Consider the following 14,655-nt stretch of genomic DNA (forward strand, 5'->3'; position numbering starts at 1 on the left):
CCTCATTGGTTCACAGCCGTGACTAAACACAGTTTCATGACACGGACGACGAGTTTCTCTGCTGAGTCGAGCTTCTAAGAAAAACAGCAAGCATCTACAAAGAAACACAGCTTGTATAATTAGGTCGTTTTCACAATAGATTTCATATTCTGTTAAGCAAAACATAAGAATATAATGATTTTTACATTGATTTGAATCTAAATGTTTTAGTCACTGACAGAGAAATCCCAGATTTAAAGCACAATGGCTTTTCCTTTAGTCTCCACGCCTCTGGGATGAGGATTTTATTCTGAATCTGTGGTTCCCGACGGGTGCAAACCAAATAAAACCATTACAGATTAAAAACTGTGTTTCAAAGAATGTCTATGTAGTACAAAATAACCCTGTCCAAGTTTGCTAATTGCTAGAGTTGCAGATTTCACAATCTAGCTGATACACGTTGGTGCAGATGGCCAAAAAACAGTAAAGTAACCCTTAATATCAATAATTCAGACGTCATCGACTCTAGGTGTGTGGAATCACAGACCAATTTCTTTTGTAGTAAAATGTCAATAATATAATAAAAAAAAAACAGCTTGAAACACAGAAGAAAACGTGATTTTTTTGGATAATAATCCCCAAATATTTTCTTAATTTGTCATTGCAGCCTTAGTACATCCCAGTGAACACCAAGCACAGCAGATAAAACTAAAGAAAGTGTCTGGGTCGAATGAGGAAGAGTAAAACAAGCTTTAAAAATGCGTTAAAAGTTGGAGTAAAACCGTAACAAAGCTGCCAGTAAAGACGAAATAAACAGGTCAGGCTTCAACACTTTGACGTTAAAACACGCAAAACTAAACTTTAACACAAGTGCTGGTTAGTTAATTATTGATTACGTTGCCTTCATGAGTATAATTATGCTAAGCCGACATCTTTTAGAGACCAACGGATTCACTTTTTGTTATCATTTAAACTAAAAACCCAGCTCTGTACAAATATTTAGGTGCCTCTTCAGCCTTTAAACAGCGATAACAACCAGTGACTCAGCATTTTCTAGACTCCCAGGTTTCATCATTGTTTGATTTTCCTTATTTAATCAATCATGAACTTAACCTTCAGGATTTGTTTGTTGTTTATCTGCGTCATACCGTCCTTGAAGCTACCAGAGAAAATCATCAGCTGGGAAGTTGAAGTCCTTGTGATTTAATCAGATTAAGAGCAGGAATCTTAGTCAGATTTAACGGACTTTTAACAATCCGGTGTCGAGCAAACATGGCATTTCGTGTGAAACGTCAACACAGAGGTACAGGAGGCTCAGAAAGGTCATAGCCTCTGGAATAAAAGACCAGTTCAACCTAGAAGACCAGACAAAGAGACCCTGGTGTTGTTCCTGGTTTAATCACAGCGGAGCCGGTCTCCAATCAGCTGTTTGCCTCTCTGCAGAGATCCGGGGAACGTCCAGAACCTCCAGAACCTCCGGGAGGTGGAAGCAGGAACATCTTGTTCCACCGACGCTGCAGTCATCAGTCACAGGACTCTGGTTGCTTTACTCATCAGAAAACACGGAGCAACTTCACCGCCGGCTTCGCCAGGCTTTGTTATCATGGTAAGAGTTGCAGCGAGTGGCATCATCGGACAAACTAAGATTATTAAAAAAAGCTCAGGATCTCTCTGCAGGGGAAGTCAATCAGCCAAAGTGTTGTCGTTTGTCTCCCTGGAGATGAATTGGCTTTGGACAGAGGAGTTAAACTGCACCGACACACTGACCTCATCTTTAACTTCACATAAATAAATAAAACCAGCGAACAATTCAGCCCCCGTTTAAAGAAATAACTTGTCAGCAAAACAGACAAGATGACACCAATAGTAGTAAGTTAAGTGTTAATTTCCTTTATAGAACTGTTTATTAATACTACTACTAATAATTTACCATTAATTCAGTCAGGTAATTATTTTATCTTATTATAATCACTTATCTTTAATGCCCCACTGTGTCTTTCCATTTGCCTGTTAATTTGCTGTTGATACAAATAAAAGTTATGCCTGAGAGACAAATAAAGGATCATTCTGAACCAAAACAAACCGTGTTTCAAAACAACTATGGATCTGCATAATGTAGAAAATACTTTTTTACACTGTAAACAAGGATCTGGAGCATACAATTATATTCAGCAGTAGCTCTGTGCAATTTCTAGTTTTCTGGTAATTTAGCATATTTTCTTCAGTGATCAACTACAGCAGCAGGGTAGGCTGCCACTGGTTCCTGCTTTTTCTGCTCCAGGCGTCAGCTTCAGACCAGCTCCACTAAAACTGGAGAGTTAATATTAGCAACATTAGCCTCAACTAGCCTAAAAGCTAAGTGGAAGACTGATGGAGGAGGCACACTAGTTTGTTTCTTTGCCTGATTGCTAATTAGCTGACTGAGACTCAGCTGATTAATATTTTTCCTGCATTTTTATTTGTACTGCAGAACATACCAACAGAACACAGTGATTGGGCTTTCTGTGTGCGTGAAGCTAATATTCAAACAGACAGAGATAGCATATGTTGTGTAACTACTTCACTATTGCAGATACAGGAGCTTTAATAACACTTTACATTGCTCTCAAACATCAGTGTTGTAGCGTTAGCTTGTAGCAGGTGGCATTTTTCAGCATTTTGTTTTATCTTTTCGGTCTGCCTTATAGGGAAACTTCCTGCCAACTTTCCTTCAGTTTTTATCTTGTTGATAAAGAGGATCTCGTGTTTTTCTGACCGAACTCGACATGCTAGCCGACTTCAAACTTCCAGCAGCGGATCCTCGTAGAGACATGGGCCACAATTTTGGGGAAATGGAACGGGTCAGTTCGTACCAATTTTGATGCAAATGAGTATCTTTGAATAAATCATTTTAGGTATCAATTATTTTGCCAACCCTAATGCAAAGAAGTCACTAATATCCAAGAACACCATGAGCAACTTGTTCAAACGACCAAGAATCAATTTGGCAATGGACTTTTCCAGCATGATGGATCTCCATGTCGCATGTAAAAAGTGATAAAGTAGCTGAAAATACCAGAACATTGTCAAACTGGACCTGTGGTCAAGAAAATCCAACGATCTTAAACCCACTGAGAACCCGTTTTTAGTCTTCAAGAAGCATTTGCAGAGACAGAAGCCAACAGACTGATCGATCACAAGCATTAAGAAGACAGAGCGTGTCACATTCAGTCAGGATCAGGTCCAGAAGTTAAACCCCATCATCAGAGATGAGACAGTTGATCAAGAAAGATTAATGACTGGAGAAAGGGAAGAAGCGGCTCTAAAGGGGATGTTCTGCTGCAGGAAACATGCCTGATGTCAGCAGAGCGTTTTTACCAGGGGGAGAGGAGTGTGACAGATAAATGAGAGGAGAAACAAAGTGCTGTAAATCCTGTTTAGAGTAAAAACCCTGAGAAACAGCTGCAGCTGAAGGCCTCGACAGCAGGGAGCTGCTTATCAAGCAAACCACAGAGGCTGCTATCACTTCAAACCCTCAAACACACAGAGAGCTCAAGGGCAGCGCCCCGCTCCGTCCCTGATATAATGCTCCTATTCATTCCTGTTCCAGCCGGGGCCAGTGTTTGCATGATCGGCTACACTCTCTCTGCTGCTAAACAAACTCCATAGTTTCAAAGAAGCGCCACCTGAAACCCCGCAAAAAAGCAGAAGCATTCAGAGACCAGAAGTTTAGTTTTCAACGACCAGGGAGGAAGCAGGCCGGTGCTTCTCAACAAAGACACACATCCGCCTCCTTCCGCATTCCTAGATCATCTCACATCTAAAAAGATGCCGTTTGCACGAGCAGAAGGGGAACGATCAACTGGTCCCTCATTCCTTCAGCCTGACTCAGAGCTTCATCATGCATCCTGGTTACAAACAGCAAAAAAAACGTGATCCAAACAAACCCTGAATGAAGGTTCCTGGCAGAGCAGCTGAATGTGCAGCTCAAGTGTTTTCAAGCATGATTTTTTTTCAGGACACTACCAGAAAAAAACAAAACACAAACACCTTTCTCTCCCATTATTCTGATGCTTTGTCCTGGATTTCCATCTAGGTTTCATCTCACTGGCAGAAAAGCAGAGAGAGCGATCGCACCAACAACACGCCGATCAAATCCACACTGCTTAGAACGGTCCAGAATATGAAAATGACTTCCCTTTATCAGCTGCAAATCCTGTTTAGCAAATAAACTGGGGAAAAGTCCATCCGTCCCACGAATGGATGATGGACGGGCGGACGAATGCAAGGACGGCTGCAGGAATGCATGGAAGGTTGGATGCATGGATGGATGGATCATCAGACGTGTGATAGATGGATGCCCTGTCAAGTCGCTACATGCGTGCTCTTTATAAGGGATTGCTGCAATGCCAGCAACTGTCCTCTATGACTCTATGCTGATCCAGGAGGAATGAATGCTGCAAGTCAGACACTCAATGCAACCTGCAGGGTTTATTTAGATAGAAAACTTTTGCATGGATGGATGGACCTTCAGTAGCATGGATGGAAGCACAGAGGAATGAATCAAGGAAAGGCAAATTTATTGCATAGCACATTTCAGTACAAGGACGACACAAAGTGAATCAGTTGATGGATCCAACCCTGGATCTTTGGATTTATAGCTGAACAGATTGATGGATTTTCCTGGTGCTCAGATGGACACATGCATAGATGGATGAGTGGATGAATGGATGAATGGATTAGCAGAAGACAATGAATGGTCTGTGCCTGTGTTTATTTTTTTTTCAGAACGTTTTTCTTTAGTTATGATTCTGCCGCATCTTTCCTCGTTAGCGTCCGGCAGAGCTGCGCCAGAACGGAGCCTCGTCTGGATGCTTTTTAAAACATTTACAGGGACGCTGTCTTCCTCAACTATAAAAAGAAAAACACCAGATTTTTCTCAAGCATCCCCAAAACCAGAAAGAATAAAATAGCAATCAGATTTTAATCAGAAAAAAAATGTAAGAATTAAGATTTGAAAAGCGATGCAGTTATAATTTCAAGTATTTTCAACCACTTTATCCAAACCTTTCAGACCTTGAAAGCTCTACAGTAAAATGTGAGCATTTCCACAGATAAATCCTTAGATCTAAAGCAAAATACACAGTTTTTAAATCACAGCTGGGTTTATATCTAAAGCTATCTCAGTTTCACAGAATAAACAAGACAACTGAAGTGGCTACGTTCACACTGCAGGTCTTGATGCTCGATTCAGATTTTTTGCTGAAATCAGATTTTTTTTGAGGTGGCCGTACATATTATCATCATTATTATTATTATTATTATTATTATTATTATTATTATTAACAAATGTGACTGTCATCATTCTGGTGTTTGAACTGTTTAGGACCACAAAGCGACCCGCTAGCACAGATAACAGGAGTGTTCAATAAAGTTTTGTTGGAAAAAAAATAAAAACACGTAGACCTGCCGGCATCTCTCCTTGTTATTATTATTAGAAAGCTGTTGAGCAATGGGAGCTGACAGTATTAAGATAGCAGGAAGAAGGTAAGAAGAAAGCAGCGCAGCTATTATTATATATTATTATATAATTATTATTATTATAATATTAGTTTTTATGGAGAGCTAGCTGCTGCTACTGTGTGTACTGATGTGTACTGAGTCAGGACAGCGACGTGAAAGACGGATTAAATGAACGTTCAGACTGCGGACGCTTTGGGAAAAAAATCCGATACGTATCAGAATTAGCACCACATGTGAAACAGGGACAAATCGGAAGCGAAAAGATCGGAATTTGGACATTCACACTGCCAAGAAAAAGACGGATATGGGTCTCATTTCCCTGTAGTGTGAACGCAGCATAACATCAGGAAAATTAGAGATTAAGAAAGTGAACACGATCAACAGGAAGCCGATCAGGGTCATCTTGTTCACCCGTCCATTAAACGTTACGATTTGTTCCGGCACGTCTGCCACGAGTACGAAATAATAAAACGCAGGAAATGCTCTACGGCGTCATATCGGTGCCACGGACCCTCCAACACTCAATGTTCTCATGAGGCTCGTTCAGAGAAGTTCACGTTTCCTCTAAAGCTGGAGGACGTCTCCGTCACCTCAGACTCCACCATGCGGACCAAAACATCCGCTTTTATATCACTGGAGCTCAATGAGAGAAAATAAACACACCTGCTTGGATCACTAGAAAGTCCCTGTGAGGCTGAGTCTACATGTGCAGGGAAACCCCCGGAGAGGCAACACCAACACCCCCCCCCCCCTTCCCCCCTACCCCCCGAAGCGGTAAACATCTGAACAAAGCCAACAAAGCAGCGCGTCCTTTAACGACCCTAAAGCACAAACCAGAGACTTCCCCCCCGCTAACAATGAGCGCTGAAAGCATTTTAGCGTTTTCTGCTGCGTGAGACTCGGTGCGACCCGCTAAACGTTACATTAATGCGAGTTCATAACACCTGAACTGTAGCAGCCTGCAGCTCCTCGGCGATATGAATATTATACACACGGATAATGTTATGATGATTTATTGGGCAGCCTTAATCAGCATAACGACCGTCATTACCTTAAATCTATCAGGTTATGAATCTCAGCTGTCATACCGCGCTTATAATTATAGTCTGTTAGTGTTTTTCATGTATAAATATAAACCCAGGTTTTGTATTTTTCCATTTTATTTTTTTATTTTACCATGAAAAAAATCCCATTGAGATTAAAAAACATCTTTTTCAAGGGAGTCCTGGCCAAGAGGCAGCAAAGTTACACATTAAACAGAGATACATTAAATTAAATAATAGGTACATAAAAAAAACATATGGAGTAAAACAATTACAGATTACTGTCTCAAATTGTCTCATTTTCAATTAAAAGCATTTAAGGATAAAAACTTCCAGTCTCTGTAATAAACTCCACGCACTAGGAGCTGCTTCTTGAGTTTGACATTTTTAATAAATGTTAGGGTTGGGCTCTTTTTTGTTTCACAATACAAAATGAAAGAAATTGTTTTAAAAACTTGGTTTTTAGTTCAAGCATTTCGTCTGGGAGTTTTGAATTCAAGCTGAGAAACATGTTGGTAAAACAAGATGGCCGCCCTGCCGATGTAAATCATTTAGATATAACTAAACGTTCGCTGCTGCTGGTTTTACACAACAGGCTTCACTTCACATGTGTAACTTCAAACTAACTTAAAAAGGAAAAAAAGTAAATGAGTTCCTTGGTAAAATAAAATCCTGACTTTACAAAAATTAAATTTTAAAAATGTGTAAATTCCATTTAATCGATTAAACCAATTTATCCAGCCCTAATAAATATAGAGTAGTTTTGTATTATTCTTATGCCGTTAATTTGCTCTATGCAGGAATTTCTCCACTGTGGAACAACAAAGAATTTTTTCCATTTTAAAATTAACCTTTTTTCCAGAGATGAATAAAGTTTTAAAAATTAGCTATTTCTTTATATAACGCCAGAATATTTAATAAGTTGTGCTAATTTTTGGATAAGAATATAAATGGAGGAGAGAAAGAAAACCCAGCAGCACCATTATGTGTGGTATATCTTTACATTTACTATACAGAGATAGAAAGATTTTTCAATTAATAACTTGATTTTATTCTTTTTTTTTTTGTTTTTTTATTACGTATCCAGAACAAATGATTGAGGAGATGCTAAAAACAAATCGCTTCTAACCCTCCAGGTTCTGAAACGAGACATTTCTGATGTAAATTCACCTTTTATGGGAGTTTAAGAGCTAACTTTGAATAAAAACTCTACTGATGCCTGGACGAATGAACGGATCCTCCTCCAGAACCTCCTGATACGTCAGATATGAGACGAGGTTCTGTAGGGAGCCAGAACCGGGTCAGGAACGTGAAGCCAAGAGCAAAACAACACCTCTGCCCCCCCCCTCCCTCACTATGAGAGCAGGATAATCCAAATCCCTCCAGAACCTTCTGCTCTGTTCTGTCTTCCTCCAGCTGACTCAAACACACACACGTCCTCTAACCAGAACCAGAACCAGAACCAGCAGGCGACAGTTTGAGGAAGCAGGGAGCATTAAGTAATTTTCCAGGCCTTCACATTCCTGCAGCTGTCCCGTTTTTTTTTTTTTTTTTCTCCTTTCTTACAGTCGGATTGGGCCGCTGGACTCCGTGGAGACAAAAGCTCCTCTGTGCCGAGTTCTGATCCGGTCGCTCGTGTTTCATTAAATCAGAACCCGGCCGGGTCGTTTGAGTCGTTATCTTTTTCTACGGGTCCAGATACGGTCCGTGTGGAGAGAAGCGAACGAGACGTACAGAACGACGCACGCCCACGGGACATCAAGGCGGCTTTATTTACCCGTTCTGTTCTGGTTCTGTTCTGGTTCTGGTTCTGTTCTGGTTCTGTAATCAGATGCCGTGCTTTTCTGATTACCTTCTCCCCTCTGGGGATAACGCTGCGTTGGTAGGAACCATCTGGGAGCCGCCGGCCGAGTCACCGTCGGCTCAGAAGACCCAGAGAGGAGGTGAAAGAGAACCGGCACCAGAACCCTCCAGAGGGGTCCAAACGGGTCGACTGAACTGATAAAACGGGTTGAATTCCTCGGGGAACGCAGATAAAAAAAACGTTTCTACGGCGGGTTAGTGAGAGGATCTGAGGAGTTTCAGGTGGAAAACTGGACTTATCAGCCGGCGCCGCCTCAGAATCCTCCGTCAGCGCCAGGGACGTCGGGTCAGAACCACTAATCATCCGTTTCTCTCCGTTAAAACACACCACGGAAAAGCAGACAGATATTTTAACAGGGACCTAAAAACACGAGTCTTGATTAGGGGTCCGATCCCAGAACCCGCCTCCTGGCAGACGGGTTCTGGGTCAGAAAAAAAATCGCCCAGTTTCCAAACCAAGACCGTCTTGATTTGTTTTTTTTCCTACAACTGAACTTTCTTCAAAAAAGAATAAAAAACAGCCAAATGTTCCCATCTCGTAAGGAAAAGTGGAAGCGGTTCTGATCTCTCGGATCAGAACCGGCCGATTGCTTCTCCGTCGGATCTAAAGCGTGATTGGTACGTCAAATAAAGACAAAAACAATGATTTAAAAAAAATTAAATCTGATTATTTATCTATTCATTGAAAGCAACAAAACTAAAAACTCCAGTAATTGGTGTAGAAACACATCAACCAACAATAAATTGACTATAACAGAAATTAGCCTGTACAGCAACAGGTGGGGGAGGGTCAGTTCCCTAACCAAGCTGCTCTTTTTACCGTAACCTTTTTAAACGTTCTCCACCCCTTCATGTCGCTGAAGCCCCCCCCCCCCCCCCCCACCGGTTTATCCCCGGGTAATTGTGTCAAAGCGGGGATTAGACGAGAGACGGAGCGCCACAGGTTAACAGGAGAACCCAACGGCAGCTTTTAATGAAGGCGACACCGGTCCGGGTCCGATTAGCGACTGGGAACGGAGCAGGGAGCCCAAACAGAACATTTTATCCCAGCGGGCGGACGGATCAGGACCCTCCACTGTGATTCCTCCCCACTAATCTGAACAAATGTGAGAAGAATCCATTAGCAGCAGACTTTTCCTAACGTTTCGGTCCATAAAAAAACTGATTTAAACTCAGAACCAGACAGAAAAGTCCGACTTGGCTCTTAATTACTGGACTCATTCAGACAGAAATCTAACCCCAACAGACATTTCTACCCTCAGTGCAGCCGAACAAAACTCCTGTAGAACCTCAAATGTTCTCTGAGCTTCTAAAGAACTTCTCATTTCTGATAAATATCAACTATAAGAATTTTATTTTCAAAGAACCTCCATTTATTTCTATTCTTAGGTTTTAAAACAAAGAAAAGCATAATTTTTTTGCAATAAGAGGATTAATCCACTTTCTTTTATCAGTGGAAAATGTAGCAAACAGCTCAACATTTCCAAACTGGTAACAAAAACAGATCTAAAAATTGTTTTTGATCTGTTTTGTAACGTACAATCTACAATTACTGGTAGTTTTAGTGTCTCTGTTATGGAAATTCAACGCAATTGTCCCATGAAAAGGCTGAAACATTACAAAAACCTGCATCTTTCATTATCTGTACATTTAGAAGCATTATTTGGTTATTTATTATCTTTAGCTGACGTTTTTAGGAGCCGTTGCAGGAGGTTAAAGGAGACGCAGGAAGTAGAATCCTGTTAGGTTTATTTCCACCCTTAGATCAGGAGTCCTGCAAATGTTCCCCATTTAAAAGAAAACTTTTTCTAGTCTTAAATTTCCACGTTTATCCAGAGGTTTTTACAACATTTCATGCATTTAAAACATTTTTACCTGAAACCCACAAAGCTGAGGTAAAGGGTCGCTTCGCTGCTTTTTCAGCCATCTGGACGAACCTGGATCAGGTCTATTTTAAAATCTATAACACTTGGACTTATCAACTGTGGGCTGGATTATCCAGGCCTAAACACAGATCCTTTAAAGCCAGGTTTGTGATCAGTGTTGCCTTTAATTTGCTCGTAAAAACTCAACCAGTGGCTTTAATGCTTTGAACCAGGAGTTAAAACACTGAGCTTACAGAGTCTAGAGGACAGAGGAAAAAAAAGCAAAATGGCCGTTTTAACAGGAATAAGAGTCCGCTTAAATAAAAAAGAGAAATAAAATCGCTCAACGAAGCCTGTTGATTATTAGAAGTTAAATTTTTACCCTGTTATTAAACGCTATAAGGAGTAGATGAGTGGGGTCTTTAAGAGCCGGGTCACTCCCACATGTTCAGCAGCTCAGAAGAAGCTGCAGCTCCGGCTCTGAATCATCGGTTAATAAAGTTTTTTTCTGCGCACTGATCTGTAACGTTGACCCATAATGACTCCGGCAGGCCAAAGAGTCGACATCATCCCGGCTCTAAAAGCGAGATGAGCTCCACGTGACGTCAGCCTCCGCTTCTTCCAGAATTTCCTCAGGTTGCACAAGTTCTACAATCTGGAGGAAAAACTCTTTGGTTTTAGCTCTAAAACGTTAAAAATCTGCCGTTTTTCCCCTCATACATTAACAACACTAACAGATGTTTTTGAAGAGACACGCTATGACGAAATAATAAAAATCAAGTGGCTAAAACGACGACTAAACGGATGTTCTGGATCAGAACCGGTGTCAGTCTGCCTGTGATCTGAGACTGGGACAGAGGTTCACCTTCTGGCAGGACTACGACCCGAACCACACAGCTAAAGCAACACTCGACAGGTTTAAATGTGTTGGAATGGCCTAGTCAAAGTAAAGACCTCAATCCAATAGAGAATCTGAGGTTAGAAGCTCTCTGGTCACGAGTGGAAATCATCCAACATGGAGGAGCTGGAGCAGTTCAGCCTGCAGGAATGGGCAGAAATCCCAGATGAGCTCATAGAGACGGCAGCTGGAGTTACTGCTGAAGGCTCCGCAAAGAACTGACTTTACTTTTCTGATACGTTGTCCTATTTGTTGTTTATTAAAATTAAAATAAAAAAAAACACATTAAAAGTTGTGGACTTTATGTAAATGAAACGGTGCAAAATCTAAAACAATCCCTTTATTTCCATATACATATATACACAGTTCAAAGTCTTCAGCTGATCCAAAATTCTGCAGCAAGAGTTCTGATGAAAATCAACAAGAGGGATCATATTTCTCCAATTTTAGCTTCCCTTCATTAGCTTCCTGTTAAATCAAGAATAGAATTTAAAATTCTCCTTCTAACGTATAAAGCCCTTAATAATCAAGCTCCACCATATATCAGAGCTCTGATTACCCCGTATGTTCCTAACAGAGCACTTCGCTCTCAGACTGCAGGTCTGCTGCTGGTTCCTAGAGTCTCTAAAAGTAGAATGGGAGGCAGATCCTTTAGCTATCAGGTTCCTCTCCTGTGGAACCAACTCCCAGTTTTGGTCCGTGAGGCAGACACCCCGTCTACTTTTAAGACTAATCTTAAAACTTTCCTTTGTGACAAAGCTTCTAGTCAGAGTGGCTCATGTTACCCTGAGCTACCTCTATAGTTATGCTGCTATAGGCTTAGGCTGCTGGAGGACATCAGGGTCTATTTCTCTCTCTCTGCTGAGTTCTCCTACTGCTCGCCAATCTGTATTGTTTGTTGTTATTTCAGCTTTTAACTTTTTGTTCTCTGTCATTTTTCTCTTCATAGAGGGTACACCTGGTCTGGCGTTCTGTTAGCTGTGACATCATCAGGGGAGGCAGATCATCCTCTATTACCATCTAACATAGAAAGTACTCCTGGGTCAATGTGAGCTTCTGTGCTTTCTGTGTCTCTGCTCTGTCTTCTCTAAGCCCCAGTGGGTGGAGGCAGATGAGCGTTCACACTGAGCCTGGTTCTGGTTCTGCTGGAGGTTCTCCTCCCTGTTAAAGGGGAGTTTTCCTCTCCACTGTCGCTTCATGCATGCTCAGTATGAGGGATTGCTGCAAAGCCATCAACAATGCAGACGACTGTCCACTGTGGCTCTACGCTCTTTCAGGAGGAGTGAATGCTGCTTGGAGACACTTGATGCAACCTGCTGGGTTTCCTTAGAGAGGAAACTTTCTCACCAACCTGGAGGATCTGATGGAGTCTGACTTCGACTTTGCGAATTGCCGCTATATAAGTAAAAATGCATTGAGAAAACTATATATATATATATATATATATATATATATATATATATATATATATATATATATACTGTAAATGCTTAATATTTATTTTTTCTATTCAAAATAAATCAAAACTCACTAGATCAAATAAAGCCCAATGAATAATTCTAGAAATTAGAGGAAAGTTTTAAATTTAAAATAAGATATTTTTAAGTGAAACATTTTCAATCAGGAATTTACAACAACAACAACAAAAACTATGAAAAGTATTTTTTGGCTCAACAAAAAGCGATCAGTTTGAATAAGGCTGAGGTCTTTTTCTTCAGGAATTTGTTTTAAATCAAATGATGTTGAAAATCCATTTTCTTCTTCGTTGGTGATTTTATTTTAGCATCAATAACTACTGAGAGATGCTCTGCTCTGGCAGATCTACGCCCTCTGAGCGGAGTTCCCCCGGTTACCGGCATGCCCACCAGCTGCCGGTCTGACCTACATCAGCACCGTGGATGTAAACAGAACCTGGAGCCTTCAGGCCGTGCGGTGGGAGTTTGGCCCCCCCGGGGGGACCGGCCGCAGCGCGGGGGGCTTTCACCTGCGGTCTGCCCGGATGACTGAGAGCAGAGGGGGGGAGACAACCACAGGGCGAGAGCTGCAGAAAGCAAGTCATGCTGCAACTGCAGGCCTGTGCCAGCGCCGGAGCTGCTGCTGTAATGTTTCAGAACCACCGATATGACCAGAGCAGGTCCACAGGAACCCAGCAGAACCAGAACATCTCTTAAAGAGACAGAACAACAACAACAACACGTCCCGTTTGCTGCCGCTCCGTTTATCCTAAAATCAGAACCATCAGACTCAACAGAACCGGGGGATCTAACGGGCCTCCTCACCTCCAGCAGGGGCATGTCCGGGTCCAGGTGGGTGAAGCTGTGCAGGACCACCGGGCTGCGGTCCTCCACCACCTCCAGCTTCACCCCGTCCCAAATGCTCCGGACCTTCCACGACGAGTCGAACATCTCGAGCAGCTGTCCCGGCTTGCCGCTGCCCGCCTCGGTTTGCATCCCCGGGAAAAGGACCATGGAGGCTCGGCGGTGGGTTCGGTTCAGTTCAGTTCGGTTCGGTGGGTCACCACAGCGGCATTTTGCGTCTGTATCTCCGTGTTTTTGATCCAAGCGAAGCGCGGCTGCTGCTCCAGCTTAAGTCAGCTCTGCTGGATCATCCTGCGGTCTGAGGCGCCCCGCGTCAGCGTGACTCACGCTAAGCTCCGCCCACCGCGCCGCGACGCATTCACGAACCTCGGAAATACTACAACTCAATGAGAAAACGACTTCAGCCCGTCGGTAAGGGCATACTCCTGTTATATTTCTCTTTATAATACTTTTTTATTGAATAGTAATCTCAAATATATGCATATTAATATGTTTTAAGACTTTTGGTATAATTTCATATATATATATATATATATATATATATATATATATATATATATATATATATATATATATATATATATATATTACATTTGTCCTTAATAGTGACTGTGACTAAGTTTTTTTTAATTTATTTAGATTTTTAATATTTCAAAGATATAGCAACAAATTACATTTTACTGTAAAATACTCAATTTATTCTAACGTGCAAATTAAACTGAATAAAGTTGAAAGAAAAACTTTAAAATTAGAAATTTAATTTAAATAGAAATGTGAATTAAATAAAAGATTTAACAAAATAAGAAAAGTTAATTTGAAGAAATTTTAAATGAAACAAATGACTAACAACTAACAAAAATGTAAAGAGATTTAAAAGAACATTTTAGTAAAATTATCCGTCTAAAAGACTAAAAACACGCTCAGGTAAGTATAAAAGTGATTTGGTAACTGTTGATCATTCAGTAAAAAGAACTTGTGATGTGTTCGGTAGCAGATTTGTCTCTAATTACACACATAGCTGGACCATTTTAATAATGAAGCAATAATGATTTAAACTGATGCTACCGTTTAGGTCTTTGCCTATATAAAGCTTTCCTGCAGTGATCTATTTATGTAAATATCATATAATTTTAAACTCTAACAGTCAGGAAAAAAAGACATATAAATACTGTAAAGGCTGAATGTAC

General features: G+C 41.1%; 1 protein-coding gene across 8 annotated transcripts in view; it reads right to left on the minus strand.

Moving 5' to 3' along the window:
* LOC105924144 (ral guanine nucleotide dissociation stimulator) overlaps positions 1 to 14,655 on the minus strand; it is a 75,032-nt gene that overhangs the window by 24,474 nt on the left and 35,903 nt on the right. For 3 of the 8 annotated variants that reach the window (XM_036144322.1, XM_036144321.1, XM_036144318.1), the window contains exon 1: positions 13,430 to 13,765. The exons of 3 other annotated variants lie outside the window; for them this stretch is intronic. In XM_036144322.1, the coding sequence (XP_036000215.1) occupies positions 13,430 to 13,618 (189 nt within the window). In that variant the 5' untranslated portion in view covers positions 13,619 to 13,765. Of the gene's footprint in view, positions 1 to 13,429; positions 13,767 to 14,655 lie in introns of those variants that run through there. 2 more of the 8 variants (XM_036144320.1, XM_036144319.1) reach the window with 1 other exon arrangement.

Source organism: Fundulus heteroclitus, chromosome 12 (assembly GCF_011125445.2).
Source record: "Fundulus heteroclitus isolate FHET01 chromosome 12, MU-UCD_Fhet_4.1, whole genome shotgun sequence".
NCBI classification, from domain to species: domain Eukaryota; kingdom Metazoa; phylum Chordata; class Actinopteri; order Cyprinodontiformes; family Fundulidae; genus Fundulus; species Fundulus heteroclitus.